At 44.4% G+C, this 24,608-nt stretch overlaps 2 protein-coding genes across 6 annotated transcripts in view; one reads left to right on the top strand and one right to left on the bottom strand.

The window, feature by feature from the left end:
- The window catches only part of ENPP6 (ectonucleotide pyrophosphatase/phosphodiesterase 6), a 33,895-nt gene extending 29,773 nt beyond the window's left edge, over positions 1-4,122 (top strand). Inside the window, exons 7-8 of the mRNA XM_074822753.1 lie at positions 495-618; positions 1,434-4,122. Coding sequence (XP_074678854.1) covers positions 495-618; positions 1,434-1,654 — 345 coding nt within the window. The 3' untranslated portion in view covers positions 1,655-4,122. The remainder of the gene's footprint in view (positions 1-494; positions 619-1,433) is intronic.
- A 12,090-nt stretch (positions 4,123-16,212) lies between these two features.
- Positions 16,213-24,608, bottom strand: part of STOX2 (storkhead box 2) — a 150,014-nt gene continuing 141,618 nt past the window's right edge. For 4 of the 5 annotated variants that reach the window (XM_074822754.1, XM_074822755.1, XM_074822757.1 and 1 more), the window contains one exon: positions 16,213-21,972. In XM_074822754.1, coding sequence (XP_074678855.1) covers positions 21,777-21,972 — 196 coding nt within the window. In that variant the 3' untranslated portion in view covers positions 16,213-21,776. Of the gene's footprint in view, positions 21,973-23,048; positions 23,193-24,608 lie in introns of those variants that run through there. The other variant, XM_074822756.1, reaches the window with a different exon arrangement.

The following is a 24,608-nucleotide window of genomic DNA, read 5'->3' on the forward strand; positions in this document are numbered from 1 at the left end:
AGGCATGGAGAATAAAGAAATAATAATTAGAAAGTATATAGTAGGGGTGATATTTGTATTGTTTAGGCTGACTAGTCAAAGGAAGCAAAAATGGATTCTTTTTCTATGGTACTAATGGCATGTCAGACAGAACAACACACCATTAAATCCACAGGACTGCGTGGCGCTGGATGGGAGATCACTGCTGCTGGCATGCAACAGAAGAGGGACACCACCTTGCTTACATGTGTCACATATGGTTGTAATACTTTGTGCTCACGGCAGAAATTTAGATGAGTGAGAGGCAGAAGGTTGTCCTCCCCGCTCAGCTGAGAGGTGGCTTACTTGCTGAGATGGCAAAGCCGGGGGTCACCCCTCCTGGCGATGAGGCCCTGTGCAGCTGATGGCACGGTGCAGGGGCCTGATGGAGTGGCACAGCACACAGAGACACACTGCGGCACCCCAGGCACAGCCTGGCAGGCGGGCACTAACCGCGCTCTGCTGTTGTTGCCCAGAGCAGGGACAAGCTACCCTTCTGGGAGAACGGGACGGGGAGGAAGGAGGCCTGGCAGAACGGCTGGCACGGCTATGACAACGAGCTCATGGACATGAGAGCCTTCTTCCTCGCGTATGGGCCAGGTACAGTGCCACCATCCCCAGTGTCCCATTACCCCCACAGCCCCATGGTCCCTGCCCCAGCATCTCTGCAGCCCCTCGCACGTCAGGACCCTGATGTGGCACTCTGCGACGCCCAAAGATTACAAATAGATGGCAGGATTTCCTCACTACAGCTGGATGCGGGAAGGTTTCTAGTTCTCTATCTGTTTTGTAGCTAGAGAAACAGGGCAGATAGATGCGAAGGGATTTGGTCAGCCCCTCTCCAACATCCCGGCGCAGCAACTCTTTGCCCTATTTTCCTAATTTTGGCCTGAATTTTAATTCTATTTGAAACAGAGGAATTCTCCCTTTGTTGGTGGATTCGAGCTCACTAACACAGAGCACTTTCTTTGGGAATGTTGCAGCATACCTCACCCACCTGTCCCATGGGCAGACACAAAACCCCTGGTTTCCACTTCAGCAGGCCTTTTAAACACTGCTGAGCACCAGGCTGCAAGTACAGACAGGAGAGAAAGCAAAGCAGAATATGCAATACAATTATTTCAAGCTATAAAATCTACCAAGCATACACAGTAAAGTAGCTCTTGTACTTAATAATTTTTAAATTTTTTTAGTTTTTAGAATAAAATTGGGCTAGAAGTAAAAATAATAAATAAAAACATTTAAAATGGCTTTGCTGAGCTATGTTGTAAATTGTATTGTGTGCCACATTCCAGCCTGCTGGGTAAGTCCTGGCAAAGGCAGAGGAGGCCTTGCCCCACAGCACCCTGTGTTTCAGGACCTCAGCCCCAAGTTGTATGACGCCAACTCCTCTCTTTTGCCCATTTTTGCTGCAGATTTCCGATCCAACTTCCGAGCACCTCCCATCAGATCCGTGGATATTTACAACATCATGTGCAGCCTGGCAGGAATACAGCCGCTGCCCAACAATGGCTCCTGGTCCAGGGTGGAGTGCATGCTCCGAAACACGGCCCCCGTGGCACCGCTCCTCCCCTGTGGCAGCTGCGCCCTGGCGCTAGCTCTGCTCTCCCTGTTCGCTGAGCAGATCTTACTGTGATCCCCAAACAATGTCAGTCAGTGTCACCAGCAACTCCATCTTTCTCTTTTCTTTTAAAGTTCTTCATTTGAATAATAGCTTCATTAATAGAGTGCTGTCCCCCACTCCTCCACTGTGCTCCACCAGGCGTGAATCTGACCCATCCTGCATTTACAGTGGTTATAATGCGAGGCCAAGTTTTCTGCTGCTCCAAACACAGTCAAGGAAGTCGGTGTCACTACTCTGGATTTACAGCACTGGCAATGAGAGCAGAATCCCGGCTGGCTATCTGGTGGGTGCACATGGCGACCTCTGAGCATCAAATGCATCTTACCCCAGCATCTTTAACGGAACCCTGGCTCCCGGTACTGAGAAGCTCAGTGGTGCATTTAATTGGGTTCTTTCTGATTCACTCCTTCATCTCCAGCTCCATCACCAGCAGAGCCCCACCTTCCCCTTACAGTGCCAGCCAAGGCCCATCTATACCAACCCGCCCTTCAAAGAGCCAAGCACTCTGCTGAGTGATCATAAATGCTGAGAGAGGTGGCTTGTTGGGAGAGCAGTAAGAGCATCCTACTTCTCTCAGCCTTTCCTTCTTCATTTTCCCCAAAGGGAGCCCTGGCCCTGCACACCTCCAGGGCCAGGCTTTCCTCATGGACCACAGCAGGGGGGAGGGTGGGGAAAGGGGAGAGTGATGGATATCTTCCACTTCAAAAACAGGAGGAAAGTGAAAAAGCATCTGGACACACAGGGGTCAAGGAGAAAGTAGGATGAGGAAGCCTAGCATTTTACAGCCTCTCTGCTTTTCCTGGTAAAGATAATATCATCTGCTCAGGTTTTGGGGTTTTGTATCCAGTTGCATTTCTGACGTTTTTCCAACACTTACTGCTTTTCTACCAGGTCTCGCTCTCTACACCTCTACCCAGTGAGCAGCATGTTCCCCTTTATTCTGCATCAGGGAGAGAGGTCTACACTGATGGATCTTCCACCTTCTCAGTTAATCCTATTTCCACCACGGGCTATCAAGCCCAAAGAAAGTTGTAATGGTAAAGTTAAATAGCAAGAGAGGATAGAAGTGTTGTCGGAGGTGCCTTTGGGAGTGCTCAGCACTATTTCTGATATACCTCTGAACCAGGAGCTTTCAGTGATAAACTGCCTTTGGAAGGATTTAGGTCCCTCCCCATGCAAAATAAACCTCTAGGACTTACTATTCTTATGGATCCAGAGTCAAGCACGATTCTGGTATGTGTGGTACAGTGAGTTTAACGGTGAATGATTACACCGTGGAAAAAAACCCAAACACCAAATTAAACTTGACAAAAGACTTCTGTAATAGCCGTAAAGATTTATGTAATGTGTTTTTAAAGCTCAAGTGAACCATCAAATCAATTGGGGGAAAAAAAGGGAGAAAATCAGTCTTTGTTATTAGACTGTTGAGTATAAAAGGCAATTTAGTGCTTTCGAAGCATTTGCAGTAGCTGTAAAACAAGCACCTATTGTTCAGAGTTCCCTGTTGCTCTTTAATGGACCAGGCTCAATGAATTCACTGGAGCACATTTTTAAAGCGAAAAAATTATCAGTATACAAGATAACCAAATGACTAAATTACCAAGTTTTGTTTGAAAATCAACAGGATAGATAGTCAGTGCCTGCTAATCCCTTCACAGCCTGCCATTTTAACTCTTACAGTGAAAAGAACCCAAGGACCTCTTACAGTAGAAAAGATCCTAAAAATATAAGGGTATATTCAGATTCTCAATTATACAAGCAGAAATTGGAAATAACAAATCAGATCCATTGAGTCATTCCAGGGATGGGCCATGACACATGAAAACAGCATTGCTCCTTGTGAGTACTTTGTGTAACTCATTTTTGTCACTGTCCACATGCAAATGCTGCAGAGTAAATCTTCTAATTGCAATATGATTTGTTTGACCTTAATGCCAGCATTGTGTGTACGGCAATACACCTCAAGAGATACTTGATCTGTAAAAGAGAAATCTGATGGTTGACCTACAAGAAGCTCTTTAGCTTCTGGAGAACTACAGCTGATTATTTTTTGAGAAGTGCATGTTTCTTTCTCAGAAATGTACCTCTGAATCAGTTCACATTCTCATTGAAAAATCAAGTGTCTTGACTCTTGCCTATTTTTCTGTATACTATGCAATGGAGGTGGGTGTATTTTAAAACTTATTTCTGAATGATGTTTTTATACAATGACTGATTGTGAATGAGTGAATAATTCCAAGAATGGTGTTAGAAAAAAAATGCATTTTTTTGTAAATACTGTAAGATTTTTGAAGAAAAAAAAAAAAGCCACCCCTGTAACACCTTGCCTTTCTTATTTGATTGCTGCATCAAAGTGTGATAAACAGTGTTTGAAGCTTGTGCCAGTTAATCATCAGAAAGATGAATGATAACATTGCTTAGAAATGGCGAAGTTGTCAGCACGTAAATTAGGGACATTAAATACATCACATAAGACACTGTATCTTGTATACGCAGTCCTTTTTTCCAGATGTATTTCTGTGTTTAACCTTTTGAACATCCATCCAGGGACAGGTAATTGACACTAGCAAGTGGACATGACAAATGCTTTTGCTCTCCTAAGAAGTGAGGTGACCCCTGGATGCTGTCTCCAGATCCACTTTTTCAAGCTCACCGTGTTACTGTCTCATCAGCTGCTTGCACAGAAGTCAGAGGTGCATTGTCACTGGTACCAGGGTTACCAGTTGGTTCAGGCTTTCTGGAGGCCTGATGATACACCCCACTTCCCAGCACAGGAGACACTTTCCCATCGGCCTCGACACTGGCCACATTCCTCCACAGGACTTCACAACTAAGGGATGAATTAAACATTTTATGGTGCTGGCCACCTTCCTTGTCTCCTAACTGCTCAGCAGAAGTCAAAACATCTGTCAGACATTAAACTCCACACCTCAGGGGCAGATGCAGACCAAATGAGCTCTGGGCACTGGGAAGTGAAAGGTATTGGAAAAGCTCCACATAACATTTCCCCCTCCTCTTTTTCCCTGTAAGGCTGCAGCAGAGAGGGCAAGCGGCTACAAATCCAATGGGAATTTTTAAAGAAAACATGGCCTAATGAAGGGAAGAGATTGGAACCCTCCATTTTAGCATGATGAGTCTTTAATAGTTGTTTTGAAATACAACTTGGAAAAACGTTTTCTGTATAGGTACTGAAACACATTTATGTTAAGGGAAGGTTGTTGTGGAGTGCTCAAAAATAAGAACGTTTCAGAAATACAGTTGACACCGCCATTCTCGAGCTTCGTACCGATGTTTATAGCTGTATAGATTATTCCAACAGAATTTGAATTACATGAGAGTCGCTATGGACTTGCAAACTGGTATGACATCCCAAACCTGGCAAGTCTGGACCAACGGCACCGTCTCCGCTTTACCAGCCCAATTTACCAGCCAGCCACCACGAGCTGCCCGCAGACCTGCCCCGCTCCCTCCCTAACCCTGCCCGCTGCCTGCTCGATGGCTCCCGCGGAGCGAGGCCAGCGCCTCGCCGCCACACAACCCCCCCCGCGGGGACGCCGTTTCCCGCGGCTCCCGCCGGCTCCCTGGCTGTCCGGGAAGTGCCACCCCCGGGGCGCGCAGATAAGCTCCTGCTTAGGAAGGCCCCGATCAGCCGCAGCACGGACATAACAGTATTTTCTCTGTGGGCCGGGCGGGCTGAGGAGCGGAGGCGCGGAGCGGCCCTCGGCGGGGAACGGCCCCACCGCACCTGGAAGTGCTGATCTCCCCACACGCTGCTTTTACGGCCTTGTTTGCCCCCCCCCCCCCCCTTTTTTTTTCGTGTCGACAGCCAGCAAGGCGGCGGCTGCAAAGGTGGCAGCCTCATAAATCGCGGCTGGGTTTGCCGGGGCAGGAGCGGGGGGGACCCCGTTTGGGGGGGGCGGCTGTCAGCGGGGACCCCGCGGGCGACCCCGGCCCGGCAGCGCCCCCTGGCGGCCGGCGGGCGCGGCAGCCTCAGGGCCTGGTGGCGCCCCGCCGCCCCCCGGAAGGGGAAGGGGGTGGGGGGCGGGAAACGCGGCCGTTCTGTGGGAACGGGGGGGGTGCGAGGGGGCAGCGCTGGGGTGGGAGGAATCAGTAAATGTCAGGCAGGAGGGCTGTAGTGAGCAAAGTAAGAATTGGGACTTTTCTTTCATTCTGTGTTTCTCATTACAGTTGTTTGGTTTCTCTTTCTCCCCTTTAATTCTCTGTTACCCTTGACTCCCTCCCACACCACCGAGGCCCCCCCCCAAACCTGCTGCCCCCACGTAGTTTCCTGAGCGAGCCTCCTGCCCTGTCTCCTGCCTGCTTCTGCCCTAATTTCAACAGGAGGATGAGTGGCCTCAAAGAGACCTGGGTGTTTCTGTGGCCCTTAATGATCCGTGACAGGAATCAGCTGGATGTACTTCCAAATACAGAGGACTTGGGCTGCATCTAGAGCTGCTTTTGTTGTTATTAAAGCCTGATCCCACTAGCTGGAAACAAAATATGCATGCAAAAGAGGGGAGCAGAGGGTGGCAGGGGTGAGCGGTGCAGCTCCTTGCTCTGTTACTCGTTCTCACAGCTACACTCTAGGGATCCTCCGGTTAGGCAGTCCCAGCAGTGCTGCTCAGGAGGACTCTGAGCCTTCATCAGATCAGGGGGACTCTGATTAAAGCAATAAAAGACAGCAAGGAAACAGGGAGGAGGGCTGAGGGGGCTGAGGCAGGGGAGACATGGTGCCCACCTCCCACGCCAGCATGGATCAGGGCTTAGCTGAACTCTGGGGAGCTTGTTTCGTTCCTCCCTTGGCCACAGCAAACACAGCATTTTAATATCAGGATTGTAGCATCCTTTGGGAACAAGGGGCACTGGAGTGTGCACAGGAACTTCCCCTGTGTCCCACACCGAGGGGTCACAGGCAGCTGGCCCCCAGATGTCAGCATCCTCCGCCGGGACTGCGTGGGCATCTCCCGCATGACCGCTTTTCTGTGATTGCAGGAATGGGCACTGACGGCTCTTGAGCAGCCTTCTGTTGTTCTCAAGAAATTAATAATATGTTAAAACATTACTCAGCACTTACATATATCACTTGGTGAATACTAACTGAGCCTCAAAATTGGCTGGAGACACTGGCATTGCTTCGTTTCCAGATAGAAGAAGGGAGACTGTTGCAAAGGCTGTGGAGTGCAGGCTGGGCTTGTGGGGTATCAGCCACAATTGCCACCAAATGCCCAGCTGACCTGCCGCTTGCATTGGGCTGCCTCTGTGTGAGGGTTCCCACCATGTAAATGTATATAACCGAGCCATGTGTCCATAACAGGTACTTTTAACCTTTCTTCAGTGGTCCAATGTGCTGCTCACCCTATGGCACTAGAACCACCAGTGCATTGGCAATCACTGTTTTGTGCTCCCCTCTTCAGGTTAGTTTTGCCCCTGCAGGCCATGGCTGTACACAGTAACAGGAGGAGCCTGCTACTGATTTCTGAGAGCAGCTTCCCGCCCTCTACATGAGCCCTGGGCAGAAAGAGGCTCTGGCAAATTCAAAATTAATTTTTTAAAAGTGCTTACTTGCCTGCCAATGTATCCATCCATCCATCCATCTGTAAATCTCTCTCTTCTTTGCTACTCCTTCCATGTCTTCCTCATATTGGTGGGGCTTTTGGGGGCAAGAGTTTGTTTCTTGCCAGAGTAGGTAGCACCATGGTTTTCAGCTTGCAGCTCACTGATTGTCCCTGAGGATCTGAGGGGTGGAAGAGGGGGTAACCCCAGCTGGCCACATCCTGCACCTTGGACACATCTGGGCTGAGAAGATGCTTTAAAAGAGAGGGGAAAGCACCCCTTGCCTAGCCATGGAGGGCTTCTCCAAGCATGGATCCAATAAGGAAATCACTTTGGGCTTAAAAATAAGGTTTTAAAGCAGCCTTCCCATAGCAGCTGTGAAGGAGGACAAAAAAAGGCTTAGTATTTTTTAAGGTGGAGTTCAAGCAGTTTATGAGCTGGATTATACAACCTGCTTCAGGGGCTGGATGGAATGACCTGGAACATCCCCTCCTGCCCTAATCTCAAATATTTCCTTACAATAACAGTTTTGACAAAGAAAAATAACTTTTTTTCCCCCTCTAAACAGAATAAATTTGAGAGAGCCCTGAACTTCCTTTGCATTTCATACAGCCCCTTTCTGCAAGGACAAATGGGATGAACAAACACAAGTCTCACTGACAAGATATTTAATATCCATGATGTGAGGAGCTTTCCAGCAAAAGACAGACTCTGTTTTATGCAGAAATAGCTGAATGCAGCCTGTAAAGGCCTGGCAATTAATCATGCATTTGAAGAAATACAACACAGTCATAGAGGCTGAATTTTAAATGCTTGCTGCTCCAGTTTGGACAGTGACAAATTAAGGCCCATACAAAAGCAGGTGTGGCTCTTGAAGAAGCCCTCTGAGGGCAATTAAAAATGGGAAACCAGCTGGTAAGTGTGCAGATGTGACAGCTAGAGCAGCTTAAGAAATTAATACAAAGGAGGATGATGGAGGAATTAATGGTGTAGGAACTGAGGTGAATGAAACAGGACCTGCTCTCCGAAGGGGGTTGCTCTGTGGTGGGTGAAGGGCCTCGTCACGTGGGATGGGCAAAGTTGTGACAGCCACGTGTCCCCGCTGCCCTGCAGAGCTGCCCTGTGCCTGCCACAGACAGGCTCCAAATGAAGCCCCCACCAAAGAACCTCACAAACTGCAGGAGCTGCTGCCCCGTGCGTCCCACAGCTTCCCCTGGTGCCCAGGGGAGAGCTGTGTTTGGGGATGTCTGAAGCTGATGGCCTGGGCACCTCCGAAAATATGTGTGGTACCCCGTGAAAAGGGGCTAAGATCAAGGCTGGATTTTCCCAAATAAGCTCCAATGAGAGACAGGTCTGCTCTGATCCAACAGGCAATATCCAGCCAGGTTTCACACACAGTGCTTCATTGTGTCCGATCAATTCAACGTCTCCAGTGTTCGCTGTTCTGAAGCAGTCAAGAAAATGGTTATTTTTCCCATTGAAAACACATAAAATAATTCAGATACATGTCAAATTATGAAGGATTTGTAATTTGCCGTTAGGGTTACCATTTAGGAAGTGTTAGCAGATTTATAAATAGTGCCATGAAAACAAACTATGAATCAGTACAAGCCAGAGCTCCTCATCCTGTTTGGAAAAGGATGCCACCATGATTGTCATCACAATTTCTCCATGCTGTTCTTCCCACATTTACTCCTACCTTGCCTCTCTCCATACATCCAGTGGGTGTGAGGTATCCCTGGGGCAGCATTTTGTAGAAATTGCCCTCTACCAAAGTGTAGACTGGGGGACTGGTCTCATTTGCCTCATCAAAGTCTGTTCTTCCAAAGTAATTTGTTGATACAAATCTCTTTCCTGCTGTGAATTATATGGGCTATTTCTCAGAAAAAGCTGTCAACACAGATTACTGTAGATGACTTGTTTGATTTTTCTCCCCCCTTGTCCATAGGAAAGGATTGCTTCCACTAACATAAAGCTTTGGCATACAATAATCCTTCTGGGAAGCTGAGCACAACAGTGTTTCATTTGAGGCTGCTGGTAGCATGGCAGAGTGGACAAGGTCTTTACCAGTTTCAGCCTCTAAGTAAAAAGAAAAAAATTTCTAGTGAAGAGCTGCTCAGCCCTCTGCCTGTGTTTGTGAGGCTGAGTATTTAAGCCACCTCTTTCTTGAAAAATAATCTTATTTTCATTAGCCCTATTTCCAGCACAGTGTTGATGAAGCATGGGAAATTTTCAGTGTAAAAGGAGTTCTTTTTCTGCATTCACCCCCACACTAGCCTTGCTGCTTGCCACCAGCATGGGTAGTAACAGCCCTAACTGTGCTGTCCTAGCCAGCATGCTAAATAATAAAGCAGGTGAGCAGCTTCATCAGGGGAAATAGCCATTCACAGTGCCTCTACGCTTGGACACAGATAGTCATTGCAGCACGGAGACCCAGTTCGGCCTAACAGCTTTCAGATTAAAAAGCACATCCTAAGACTGAATAATTTCTCTTATAATGAGCTCGACATCCAGGGCCTCGTCCAGAGAGAAGGGCCCCAGCCAGCCAGTAACAAAGTCGGCCACAAAATGCAGTCCTTACCAAAAATCTGGCAAAGGTGGGAAAAAGGAGGCAACCAGAGAGCCATGAATGCAGCCTGAGGCTCTACTGAGCACATAAACAGAATCTGCAGGGCAGAGACAGCCTCAACCAGTGTTTTTCTTCTGTTTGAAGGGATGGGAATGGGCTAATTTGGAGCTGGCAGTAGGTAACCAAAGAGAAGATATAAGATGAATCTTATATAATGATCTGAAACTGTTCTGCATCCCCCTTCTAGTTCCCTGTGACAACCATGGATAGAAACAGACGCCTCCGAGTGATGTTTAAAAGGTTTCATATACCAGTGTGGTAAATAGAGCCAGTGCCAAAACTTCCCTGACTCTGACAAGGGGCATGAGGAGAAGCAATTACTCATTGCTTATCCATCACCCTCCTGTCATCTGTTGTGTCTGGAGACTGCTGCCACGTGCAAACATCTGGGATGCATCACGGACTTTCTCCTGCTGGAGAGAGGAGATGGTTTTTTGGACACAAACTAAGATTGGAGGCGCTTTGCAGCCTTTGCAAGGGAACAAACAGCAAGTTACTGCACGTACAATAGGAACAGAGGGAAAGAAGGAAGAAGGTTTTATTCGAAGATGAATGTGAGAGCCTTGAGGGTGAGCAAAACCTTCATGAGCAGAAACCTCCTGTGCACATGGGGAGGGGGAAGGCTGATGGGCTGAGACAAGCAATTATGACTTGCATTTTAGGGGGCTGCCTGAGCAGAGGGGAATACCGCCAGGAGCACCGAACACCTCACTGGTTTTGCAAGCTGTGCCTAGTTCCTACCTAGAGGGTGAAGGATAGCAAGTTGTTCTTCAGGCCAGGAGTTAACCAGGAGTAAGGGAGGGCCATTGCTCTTGGACAGCAGAGAGGAGGAGCACCTGTGGCAGCGCTGCTAGGCAGGCCCTGCTGGGATCCCTCTCCATTCTCTTCCCACAGGGCTTCTTCCAGGATCCCACTCTGCCTGCAAATGGGGCACCTCCAGGGAGCCAGCCCCAGCTGCCCTCAGCAGCTGAGCTCCGTCCCAGCTCCTGGCTGGGCATCACTCAGGGACACCACTTCCTTACAGCACAACCACAGACACATGTTAGAATATTCCAGGATCAGTTGCTCTTTATTTTAGGTCTGTATAAACCATGAAGGCAGGCACATGTAGTTCCCCACCTCAGCTAGCTTTTGGGAGCCCAGGATCTTCAACCTCCATGTAATGCAAAGATCTTTTTTCTTCTGTCTTGAGCTGAAACCTTTCTTCTCAAACTGCTGGTCCCAACAGTGACTCCCCTGCTACTGAAGTACACCCTCACATTTCTCTGCCCTCTTTGAGCTTTCCTCTTTGTTTTAGTGAAATCTCTCGATTTTTTAAGCCCTGTTACTCTGATTCCCTCATTCTCCTTCTGGGAAAAAGCATCTACCCTCCTTCTGTTCCCCTGAAATTGCAGAGACTCCAATCTAGAAGAAATCTGGGCAGAAGATTGCTGGTTGCCTACTGACCCGCCAGTTCATGGAGACCCACAGCAGGGTTGCACCACTGTCCGCATTATCCATGGCACAAGGCAGCAGTCATGAGACACAGAATTCACGCACTACATGTCACTATAGTCTAGAGATTATTTTCTTCTTTTTTACCAAAAAATAAATGCCAACAGTCTTTCTTTTTAGCCTGACATGTGGTACTAACTCAGTCGCAATGTCTCAGTCTTGAGATTGAAGCTGGTGGTCTCAACTGGACCTGAGGATTAGTTAACCCTGCTACTAATCAGTGTCAAAAAGGCAGCTTCCTCCTCAGCAACATCCTAAGCAGCTCATTTTTAGAAAGACAAACAGTTCTGAAATCTGCAGTGGTCTAAATATTTTAAGATAATAGTCTTTTATTAGTTTCTGGTTCAAGGAAAGTCCACTTGTCTCCAGGCAAACATTTTAAACATAGTGAAACAGCTTTTCAAAACTGTTTGTCATTCTGTAAGGCTTTAGTTTTCTGCAATTTTTTTTTTTTTCACTTCTGTCTTCAAAAATAAGTGGGTTTCTCATTTTGGTTTTTTCTGTACAAACTGTGATTTGGTGAAACTGTTATCTCCTGTCTAACAGCAAAACATGAGAAATACTGTCCATACTGGGTTATAGGTAATAATAAAACTGTAACAGGTGAAGGGTCTGCCTTTAAGGAGGAACAATAAATACATTGGCTGCCTTAGGTCTGAGGACTCTTGAGTTTATTCATCGTGAATGAATAATAAATCTCCAGGGTCTGCTGGTGACTATTTACAAATAAAATTCTATGGTTGGAAGATAAAATTACTCTCTTCAGAAGTAAGTGGGGAAGAGGAGACAGGATGCTAGTACTGCCCGTGCTGCTGTGGAGGGCTCCCAGGGGCTCCCAGGCACAGGAGACAAGGGACAGCAGAGCAACAGCAGAGCTGAGGAGATTTTTGGGTTTCTTCTCCCACTGTGTGGGCTGTCTGTGTCCTTCCCCTCCATGGGATAAGGCAGACAGCCTGGGCTCTGATCGGGATCCCTCTGTGGGCTTTGTTCACTCCTCAGGCTGGGCAGCAGGGTGGCCTTGTGCACTTGCACCACGATGGCCAAAGTGGTCCCTGCCCCCCTCCTCCTCATGGTGCCTCCCCTGACTGATGCTTCTGCCACAGACTTTGGCTGACAGTGAGACCTCTGCCTCAGCCCAAAGTTTCCTGGGAGGTGTCAGGCAAGGTGTCTTGACACTCCTTTAGAAGAGAAAAAAATGTACTGAATTGTCTAGGGTTAAAAAAAAGAAAAAAAAAAGTGGTTGCTCTGAGCAGCTGAGTTTTACTGAGCAGCTCTACCAGGGCCATGCCTTAGATGAAGGTTATAGCTGGCCTGGTTACAAGCATATGAAAATCATCACCAGCTTGTGTCCAGCAGAAGCACATTAAACTGCAGCAGCTGGATGCTAAATAGGACTTCTCTGGCAGGTTCACTTTGGGCCCGAGCCAGAAGCAAGTGCTAAACTGGACAAAGAGCCTCTCCCCCCATGGCCTCCCCATGCAGGGGGTGAGCAGCAGCAAGGGGCTGGGGCTCTATAGCTCACCAGGGAGGGAGCCGAGAGCAGGGGTTCATTTCAAGGAGACTGGGGTGGGCTGGGCAACTGGCTGCAAGGAGCAGCTTTGTGGAGGGAGGAGGGGAGGCCTCCCTGCAGAGTCAGGCACGGCATTCGCCTGCTGTGGTCAGAAAGGCAAACGCCTTTCTCTGCTGTCCCCATCCCGGTCACTGCCCACAATCCTAAGGCACACCTAGCTCTGTGGTTTGCACTTCTGGGTCCTCGAGTTTGCAACCTTGATGGCTGCTCCTGGCAGTCACTGCCCTGCGGTACGTGTGCAGTGGCGTGCATGTGGTGGAGACCACGGCTCATGGGACATGGTTTGCATTAAATCCCTTCAATGCACCAGCTGCCCTGCAGAATTAGTTGCCTCGGTCCTTATTTTCCAAAACCCCAGCTAATAGGACCCAAAAGGGCCGCAGTGCCGTGGCTGTGCTCCTGATGTGCATCCTTTGGTGCAGAAGTTTTATCAGCAAGGGGTGCAGCCTGCCTGCACCAAGACCACTCTGCAATAGGAACTGCAGCACAGTGAGTGAGGGTGGGCAACCAGGAGAGCCCTTGCCAGAGCACAGTCCCGCTCAGAGCTAAAGCACTCACGCTGGTGTACCCTTCCACTTTTGCATGAGGAAAGCCTACACACATGGGAGAGGCTGCTGGCTCCTGGTTGTTTTCTCACTACTGAGTAGTGCAAAGTCTGAATGCACTGGAAGCTGCTTCTTTTGCAGCTTCCTACCAGACTGACCCTCTTTGGCACTTACTAGACAACCAGTCCAATTTTACCAGCGACAAGCAGAGGGACAAGAGGAGAGAGATGCATAAAAGTCAAAACAAAAGGCTCCAGCATTCCCTAAGAAAGCAAGCAAGCAAGCAAACAGGGTAACTATTCTAGTGTATACACAGACATGCTGGTAGATTTACTTACTGTGTTTGCTTACTTTCAAATAGCTGGCAGCATAGGGTTAGGTTTTCTGTGCTTATTAGGATGAGAGATAAGAAAAAAGATGTAAAAAAAAAGTACTTGGGATTTCCTGTTCCCAGGCCCCATTCATCACTTCTCTGACAGTTGGGCTAAAAATACTTTGTTAATCATAAGGACCTAAAGGCGTAGAAGGAAATTGCTTGCAAATGCAAGCTCAGCCATCTCAACACAAAACCACTGGCAGCTACTGAAGTCCCAGCATCTTTGACTTTGCTACAAAACCCTTCTCCCTTCACGTACCAGCTACAGTGAATGGCGGTGTCAGAGCAGTGGGCTCCCTCCTTGCAGTTTAGGAAAGGCTAGTAAGATGAGGCCATTTTCCTTGTAGCCAGTTCTGAGAAGCACAGCTGGATATTTTTATAATTGCTTTTCTAAGCATTTACCTGGGGCCTTGCTTGGTGACCTGAGGAAGACAAACATGACCTGTTGTTCTAGCGCTGTTCAGGGTTTTGGATCTCCTCTTTGAGCTCTCAAACCAGAGAGATGCTGGGCAGAAACGCACATAATCAAAAAAAGGAGCAGCAGTCAAAAGAAGGAAGAGAACAGACGGGACTAAAAGCAGGGGCATATTTATACTCCTAAACTTTTTTAAAATCACAAACCTGGAACAGCATGGCTTGAAGGGAAGTGCTGACAGGAGCACCTATCCTGAAGCAGCTGACAACCTTTTCTTCTCTGAGGTCTTTCTGATGAGCGGACAGAGCAAAAAAGTAACGGAGAAGTGGGGAAAAGACACTATAGGATTAGGATAACATTTTGAGAGGGGAGGGTGAGAAAAGGGGCAGAGGACATCTCATGTCAATTAATGCGAGGGAAAAAAGCCCAACCTGAAGGAGAAAAAACGTCAAAAAGGAGCAGAAGAGGAGGGGATTCTGAGAGATAGAAAAAAAGATAAAATGGAAGAAGGACATTATGGAAAATGAGTTGAGAGGAAAAAACTGACTCTAAAGAAACAGTGGAGAGGCTGATGGAGGAAAATTCCAGAGAGAAGAACTTTCAAAAATGTTGTCTTATAGATGTAAGATATCTGTAGATAGAGGTACGAAAATCCACGGTTTTGACTCAGTGCTCTCAGCAGAAAGGCACGATCCAACAGCAAGAGAATAGTTCTTCAGCCAAGTACTGGCCCTAGACACTTTAAGTATGTTATAGGCCACATTTCACTAAAAAGATGTCACTTGCTTACGATCTTCAGTTTCCCTGTTAACGGAACAAGTATAAAGAGAATTCAAGGCAGGTGTCTAAGCAGGTTTTGAAGTGCAAGGTGCGATGCGTTTGGACAACAGCAGTTTCTTTCTAGCTAATGATCAGCCTAATCCTATGGCCTGAAATACGAGCCCACCATCAGGACAGAAACAAAGCTCTCTGTGAGGGGGAAACAGTGCTGGCAAACTTCTCCAGAAATACTGAAAAGGCCTTGAAAATCTGAATCTGACCACCACCCACAACTGGCTTTGCCTGTGCAAGGCACTAGGTCAGTGCTGGCATAAAGCCCTAACCAAACCCTGCCTGGCTTTGGCTTTCTTCCCCTCTATAATTCAGAATTCACAATTTCAAGGAGATGGATTACAAAGTGAGAAGATGGATGAAGGGGAACCAGGCAAGACTACACATAGCATGGTAGTAGCATGTGCTACTAACAGGTGACAAGCCAAGGTGCTTATGACAGCACCTACTTCCAACAGACACTGCTTAGTTTTTTATCTTGTAAATCTTGTGAATACTCATAGCCAACCTTGGCAAACAGCAGTTCTCAAAGCAAAACTCTGGCAAAGCTCCTGGAGCCTAAACCTGCTCAGAACCTTCTTCCAGGTGGTGGTAGAGGGCAGGAAAATGGCACCTGCATGTTACACTGTCCACTGAGACCTTTCCAATCAGCTGCTGTCACAGTATGGAAAAAAAACTCGAGTAAATATTTTTAAGAATGTGAAAAAAACCTCCTTGCTAGAGCCCTTTCTCTTGGGTGTGTGCACCAGGTCCTCCTTTGGCTCATGAGGATGGAGAGGAGAGGAAAAGAGGGACCTGACACCTGTTGCTCTTGGCATCAGGATGCCCTAATGGACTTCTCATTTCCTGGAGCTCGGGTGCATCTCAGCCGGGTGCTCACGCTTTCAGTGGGGATCACACTCCCCCTGCACCCATCATCTTCACGTCCAGTCCAAACCAGGATGTTTCAAAATCAGTGAATTTTCTCCCCTTGTGCTCTTACTAGAATGGCTCAGAGACCTTTTATGAAGCGTACATGAACATAGCAAGTTGTTATGACCCTTGTTTTTCCGAGATTTCTTGTTTGTTGTGCAAGGTTTCCTAAGTGAGGGAGAGAAACAGTGTGTTAAACGGAAATGTAAGTATTTTCTCTAAAAACCACTGATAGGAGCAAAGAATCCACTTAAAACATATAACCAAATGTTATTTAATATCTTAAAAAGTAACACAATCCAAAATGGATATTTCACACAACACTACATAAACAACATGAACACAATATTACCATATGGAGGGACTTTCAAATATAGACTTACAAAAATCCCTGTCCTTTTTTTTCCTTTAAATTATTATACTAAGCATGACAAGTAATCATCATTTACAATATGGTACACCGACACAATAAAAACCATGTTACAAATGTGCTGTTATAAATCAGTAACGTTAGGGAAGACATTTCATGAACTGCAATTATTTCATATGAAATACTATACAATATAAACAGAACATCCATCTTGGATGACCTTTACAGCAACCAGAGACCAAGTAATTTTTAAATTTTTTTTTCAGTGCAAACACATTTATACAAGGCAGTCTTGGCTGCAAAACTCCCTTCTAACATACAGTAAGTCCCACTTGCATTTATTAACTCATTTAAACCTAATGCAACAGCCACATTCAGTCACTCACAGAAAATTACCTGCAGAATTATGATCCCTTTAAACTTAAGTCTCCTCCACCTATAAAAGTAACATCTGTGCCAATTACTCCAAGGGCCTTTTCATACTTCTGGGTGGGTATCCTTTGGGCGGCTCTAACTGCTATACAACGCAAGGGCAGCGTACCGCACGGAAAATCACCCTTCCGAGGTGGGGAACGCGTGGTGGCTGTCGCAGGCATCCCGGCTGTGCGTTTCACCAGGGATTCAACCCAGGCTGCCCCTCCAGAGCCAGGTGCGTGCGCGTGGCCTTCTGCTCCTTCTCTGCATTTAGTGTCTCGGGGCAGGGGGAGGAACACGGAAACCCTCAGCTCAGAACTGAGCTTCAATGGAGTTAACGACCCACTCCCATCTCCATCAGATCCACGGGAGATCAGGGGAGTTACGCCAGATTTACACCCGCATAACTGAAACCAACGTTTAGAGCGCCGCTATAAAAGAAGCGTGATAGTCCCATTTTCTTCTAGCACCAGCGTGGCTTTCGGTGGGTCCACTGCATGCTTCTCATGCAGTAATGATGCACTTTACTTATGCTGGGGGGAACATTTTAGATATATACCTTTTTTTTAAAGAATTTCGTAAAAAATAGAACTTTTCTCTCTAATACTGTACAGTTTTCTTCAGAAGAGCAAAGAGAATTGTAAACTGTGGGCGTGACACCAGATTAGGAGTGCTATTTGCTTTCTCAGCACAACCATTTGAGCAATTATGTTGGGAAAAGCTCTGTGAAATGTATTTGAAAAACAAATTTTTAATTAAAATAACTGTTTCTAAACCCACTGCTAGCAGTACTCATATGACTGAAAACTTGGGTTTTGGCACTGCTAATCCAAGAGGCTCTGCAGGACCACAAAGTAGTTTCTCTCTTATTTAAACAAACTGCACGCATCAAAAGAGAAACTTCAGAGTATAAACATGGAACACTTTGGTTAGCTATTAAACTTATTCCAGTAACTTTAAGAAAGCAACTGGTTAATCAATTAAGTCTGCAGACTCTTAGCCTTCATTTTTTCCAATGTGCCTGGACATGAAGCAGGATCAGTGAACTCTGCCTACCTCACGGACTCGCGAGGCTTAGCTGGTACCACGTCAAGAGCTTCGAGGCCCTCAGGCAAAAAGGAGTGATTTAAGTGCAAAGTATTATCCATGTTTATGATGGCCTCTGAATACTGGTTTGCTTGTTCTCTTTTCTAAAAACGACTACTGCTGGCAAGCACTTAGGCCACGGTTTTCATTAAAATATTTGTTTTCCAATACATTTTACTTTTTAAAGTTGAGGGAACATTGTTTCGTGTATAACGGACATCTTACAGTGGTGCAAGGAGTCAAATGGCTAATGATTTCTTACGATTTTTAACTGAAATACTTAAAATGTCAAAATTAGCTCAACTGATGATTGTATATTAATTTGCATCAGGATAGTGATACTAGGTTTGCTGAAAGAGGTGTTCAAAAATCGGGATTTGTATATAAATGTGATCTGCTTCGGTTCAACTGCCACTTTCTTCCTTTGGTTTTTGGAAGAATCCTTCTTTCTTCCCTCTTGAAAGGTGGCTTGTTGCAGCTGGCTACTTTTCAAATGCCAGCTTCATTTTTCTTGGAAACTCGCCCATGTTCTTTGAACAATAGGCACGTACCTCGAGTAGGGACCCTAATACTGCTCCCAGTAAAGTCAATTAAAGGCTGTTGGTAATTTCTATAGGAGCAAGTGTTTCAGATGCACACAATCTGGAGAACAGAGTGCGTATCATTAAAGGAAGAGCTGTTTTAACACCCTTGCCAGTTCAGAGAAACCACGACCTGAAATGTTGACAAAGATGGAGGCAGAATAGGGCCCAAAGTATTTGAAGGCTGCCAAGAAAATACCCAGAGTGTCTTCTGTTAAACCCCAAACTGTCAATCATATTTCACAGACTGTAGATGTTCCTAATTTGCTAAATTACAAATACATTTTCAAGTTCTACCAGGCAGAAATTTTAGCAGTAACTGGGGAGAGGATGGAAGGTTTCAGCCTCCCTTTCACTTTTATCCCAATTATGCAGCCTTGTCAAAGTCTTTAAGTCTGAAAGCCAGATTTTTAGTATTGTAGAAGGAAATTGTGGCAATGGAAACATGATGACTTCATACGCAAGCATTGACACACAAGAGAACGCCATGACCTAATGCTTCAAAGTTTTTAACCTTGCTTTGTACAATACACTTTTCATGTTGCTGCATTTCATCAAATTCATGGAGGTAGTTATATGTGTAAAAAAAATTACCATAAAAGTAACATGTTGTATTATAATAATACATATTAAGTGTGCAAAATGCCGACAGATTTGTGTTGACCCTTTACAGTTGAACACAACACAGATTCAACCTAATCTAACTCTGTAAACGTTAAATTGATACATTAGAAGAATGATAGATAAGCAACCATGTAATACAAGGCTATGATTTCATCAAAGGATTAGGGTGACATAAAGCACTCAAGCTCCACTCTTGTGGTTTTGTTACCAGAACCTCAAGATGGAATTTCCTTATATTCCATTGTTGATTTTTAAAAGAAAAAAAAAATTCAAGATTAGAACGTTTCTATTTGAAACTTCTGTTTACATTCCATATTCCAAGAGTCACATTAATATTGGTACAGTGCCATGTCAACATTAATATGACATTTATGTTGTCTGCTGGTCTCTGGGAACTTTAGGAAATAACATACTACACAGTTTATAGGTATGTACTATCATATTTTGTTGGAATTATGTCTTCTGTACAACCAGCTGCCTGCATAAATTCTGATTTGTTTGACAAACAAGTATTTCCCCCAAAGGTGAAATTTGTTTTTGCTGTTCATATTTTAATACTGCTGTTAGTACTTCAGATCATCACTGTAAATTTTATCGTTTCGACATTTTTATTTACTGAATTGATACATACTACTGATGTCAGAGCTCATCTCAGAAACAAAATCACAGTCAGCCACTGCATAGTATATGACAATTCCCCACAAAAACTCTGACTCTACAGTTCGCATGGAATAAGTACGGCTGGAGTTACATACTGAATAATAAGATGCGTCATGCAAAGCATTATATGGTAATTAGAGCACATCTTGGAAGGTATGATAAGGCAGAAGGCTAAAGGCCAAGTGACTTTGATAACCAACCAAAAGCACAATAATTTCCTTTATGTGCACTGAAAGGTCTTATTGCTCCTATGAAATGGAAATTATACACTGAAACCAAGGAAAACAGACCTGTGCATCGACTGGGTGTTCTTGACAGAACTGGAAACTGATTGTGTCCAGAGTTAGAGAGCTGTTTTGTAAGTAAATGAATTATATCCAACTGTGTAACATAAGGCTGAATCTTCAGTAAAGACTTCTGATGACAACAGAGAACATGAGTGAAGCTCAAAGGACTTTGTGTACAGAGTAATACATGTCACCAGAACCTGACGAACATACTGGTTTTTAGTATGTACAGTTGGGTTTCATACCTGTGTACTACAAGAGCTAGACAATGTAAATGTCCCTTTTCTATGCAACAATTTGGGCTGTTGAACATTTTACTACCTCTGTTATTCTTCCACCAATTCATCTGTTCCAAAAAAAAAAAAAAAAAAAAAAGAAAGAGTTAAATTTGGAGTCAGTTTGTTGCGCTACCAGGCTGCATGAGTAACAGAGCAGAATGTGGCCCTATACCTAAAAATTACTCTTGGAGTTTAACTATCCTTAGAAGTTACTCTGCAGTAATTAGCACAGTACTAATTACTTTGAAGTAACAGTTTAGGGGAAAGCAATTAGGATATACCATACCTACAGAATTCAGATTTCTACTGCCAACCATGTGGACACGTTTAATTTCTAGAAACTAGACATGTCCATAAAATGCTAAATTGCAAATAACATCCACTGAATAAAAAGGCCAGAAGTTTATAATTCTCTAAATTTTGTTCTCTGATAATCACTACAATGTATGCTATTTTTAATAGCCTAATTTAGGCACTCTATTTAATAAGCTACATAAAATAGATTTATGTCCTTCCACTAGAAAGAAATCAATTCTTCAGGCCATACTTGTCATTTATATCATAAAGAATATTTTTGTTCCAAGAAATTAATTATCCTGATTCCTATATTAATGGCAAGTTGCAATACCAGAAGTGACACAAGAATTAGATAATCTTTTTTAAATATTTGATTTATACTGAAGACATTTGTTATATTTTGTGTCACTCCATGTTGTGGCTCCATGACAGTTAAAACTTTCCCTTCCCTCCCCACTCCCCCCCTCTACGCAAAGGTCCACCTCCTCATTTGTGACTATGGAAGGTCAAGTAGCAAGTCTCAGTAAGTAAACGTCTCTCATACTTTTGAAACACAAAAGGAGAAGCCACCTCCCTTCCCACCCTCCATACTTAGAAAAAAATAAACCAAAACAAACCCCAAACCTCTTTTTACTCGCTTAAATGGGTATTTGCAAAATTGTGTCACAAAAACGCACAGTGAAAATGACTGATTAGTATTAATAATTCACAGATAGAGCTGAGGTCATCACTTATCATGTTTGGCATTGTTTTTCCTCATGGTGATCCTGGCTGGTTACTTTCAGCAGTGGCTCAGTTTTTGAAGTAAAAACGATCAACTCTGCAGCAGAGTTTTGCCTCTGACCAGGGGCATCACACATCTGTGGCATTTTTTTAAATGAAGTTGGCAACTGCATGGACGTTGAAAATGCAGATTACACTTACAGTGTCTAGACTTTCATATATGTGCTCAGTTACAATTAAGTGAAGCAAAAAGTGTACATATTATCCCTACTGCTATTCTGTCGCTACAGAGCCGCAAATGTGAAAAGCAATACCTTGAAATAAAGATTTCTTTGTTGCCCCTAGTCTACATAGCAGCACAGTTTAAGTAAACACTAAAACTGTGGTTGAGATGCTTTTTTATTTTTTCTCCAAAGATGTAAACATCAGTCCCAGTGTCGTAAACTTTGCTGTATAGGATGAGACAGACGATCCGAGGCAGGATGACTATCAGACACTAGTGACAGAAGCTTGCAGGCAGTTAGCAGGTTTCTGCAGTTTCTCAGCTTCACTGGTCGGCGGGTCTGCAGTGGCTCGGAAGTTGAACGTTGGGCCTGCGCCACCATGTGCGGGGCTCAGAGCAGGGTTCTGACGTCTGTTGCTTTCAACAATACTTGAAGTATTGGATGCCAGGCTCTCACGAGTACTAGAATGGAAAAGAAATATATATACACACTCATATATGACATGCCTATGTATCTATCCACCAGACAGGAAACGAGAATAGAGTGTTTTGTAACAGGCTTCCTGTGTTTGTATGTAATGTCACATCAGTGAACCATCTAATTTTGACGGTATACACATGTTCCTCCAAAACAGATTCCAGAGGTACTCAGCAGCCACCATACTGTAACACAGGTATAGCACTAAGCAGAGCTGAAGCTGTCACACAAACTGTAAGCTGAACCAGTATCAAGCATCTGGATTTTTCATTCAAGGAAACAGCTTCCATCTTGCAAGTGGAACATATTAATTTTCTTTCCTGCCTGGTGCATTTTTGCACAAAGTAACTTCATCAAATCAGCTCTGTTGACTAGGCAGAGCTAGAAAAGCAATCATGTAACACAGCTTCCTCTGTTGTCTCCTCTTCTACCTGTCTTTGTACACAAAATATTAACTCAAAATGCTACTTTACATTAAACCCACAATGTTTCTAAACACAAGGCTTCAATTTAGCTTTGCAGCTGAGACAATTGCAACTTACAAGACACTGAGAAATCTTAACTGCCTGGTCTGTGATCATGCCCTAAACAACTAGTGCTGCTATTTTATTCATAAAATGGACAACATTCCTTCAGTTCTAACGTATTGTTTATCCATGGCAGTGACAGGACACTGAGCACTTTTAAAGACTAAGCCTTTTAATGACACATCTAAATACAAACACAGAGGAGCCTGTGTTTTAGGCTACAGCTTTAAAAAAACTCAGCCAAGATATGCTAAGGCTAGTTTTGCCACTATTACTCATTTTGTTCTCTTTCCGCTTTTAATAATTTTTGATTTCCAAATAATGTCTTCATGTGAAGACAGAGGTTTGGGTTTTCAAATAGCCATGTGGCCCCTGGTCATGTACCCTTCACCTACATCCCTACTTCTTTGCAAAATGACATCACCACTGGCTATGGAGATGTTTACAGAGGACATCTAGAGGACTGAATGGGTTTATTCAATAAGAGCTAGAAACAAAGACACTAATGACAGAGTTTCATAGTCAGTTTAAAGCCAACCTAAATTTACCTGCTACTGAAAGGGGCAGCTCTTGCCTGCCTTGTGTGGACCTGACCCTGCCACATGTTCCTGCTGCTTCCCTGATGCTGAGCCTTGCAGCCAGCCACATCAGGGACCGCTCTCAGTTAAATACTAGCCCTAAGAAAAAAAAAAAAAAAGATTAGTGCTAGCATCAGGGGAAGAGTAGGAATATACAGCTTTGGATGTGGCAGGGGAGAACTGTGTCAGTGCATAGCATGGGAAGGAAGAAACACCTTGTGCAGTTGTAGGGCAGATTTAAATCATCTTAAACTGACTGAATCTGAAAAATCAATGTTGTTACGAAACTTGCATAAATCTTTTAAATTGATTGAAATCGTACTGATCATCTTCTGCCAATTATCACCTTATTGTCAGTAGTTCCTAACAGCTGTGATGGGTGAAGCACACAGTAAGAGATCTCTCTGAGCCGCAATGATGTATGGTGCACTTCTGTTGCTCATTTTTTGATTCCTCTCCCTCTGCTTTTTAATGAAAATAGATGCAACCTTTGTTTTCCAGATATTATTCGCTAATTGTATCATTCTTTATGGGATCACCAATTCCAGATCTTCAAACATTTTCAGTTCTGATATTACAAACTGACCATTACAACGTGTATACACAAAGACTAGTGAGAATTTTGCATGCAGAGTAATGCCAAAATTAGCTCTTCCTCTAGGTGACATAAGAACAGCAGTATTATATAAGCTATAAAAATAAAGGAATAAAATTAATATTGACAGCTAACATTTACTAATTTGCATAAAAGCAATGAACAAAATACTGTGACGCTGCTTTCCCAATGGTGATGTGTTCACGAATTTCATACACAAATTACTTTTGAAGTCAAATGACCACTGCAAATCTCTAACTACATCCTGTGAGTTTTTTTTAAATGCCCCTTTTTTCAATTTGCCACACTTTAAAAATATACTTTTTCTTTCACAGTGTGGAATTGGTAATCTTGATTCCCCAAGCAACACTGCACACTTCCATTTAAATGAAAAGATACCACCACACCTCATGAAGTTGAGAGTTACAACCTCAGTGGAGGCTAGAAGAGTATACCTGAGGGATATCACTACATGCATGTCCTGTTCTTATACTCTTCCCTAGGCATCTGCTAACGGACACTGTCAGATCTAGGTGAATCTTACCAGATGGATGCTGGATGTTTTTTTCTGTATTTCCTGGAAAAGGGCTGTGGAGTACATTTTTTGTTATAAGGTAGGAAAGTAATAACAGCATGGTAATTATAGCCAAAGGGCTAAATTCACCCTCAGTTCAATTTATTTTTATAGATTTATACACCAAAACTCAGCAAAATCATCCAATTTAATCATCTTGAAGCAAAACTCATTAAAAAGACTTTGAAATATCCAGACTATACACTGGTCCTGGTCTTACAAAACAAATACACATGAAAACCCTGTGGAACGTTGACTACTTTTTTTTTTTTTTTAAAGCTTACTTTATGTGGCCTTGCCAAAAAAAAGACATTTGTTAATAAGTTTCGGGTTTTTTTAAAAAAAC

Source organism: Strix aluco, chromosome 4, assembly GCF_031877795.1.
Source record: "Strix aluco isolate bStrAlu1 chromosome 4, bStrAlu1.hap1, whole genome shotgun sequence".
NCBI classification, from domain to species: domain Eukaryota; kingdom Metazoa; phylum Chordata; class Aves; order Strigiformes; family Strigidae; genus Strix; species Strix aluco.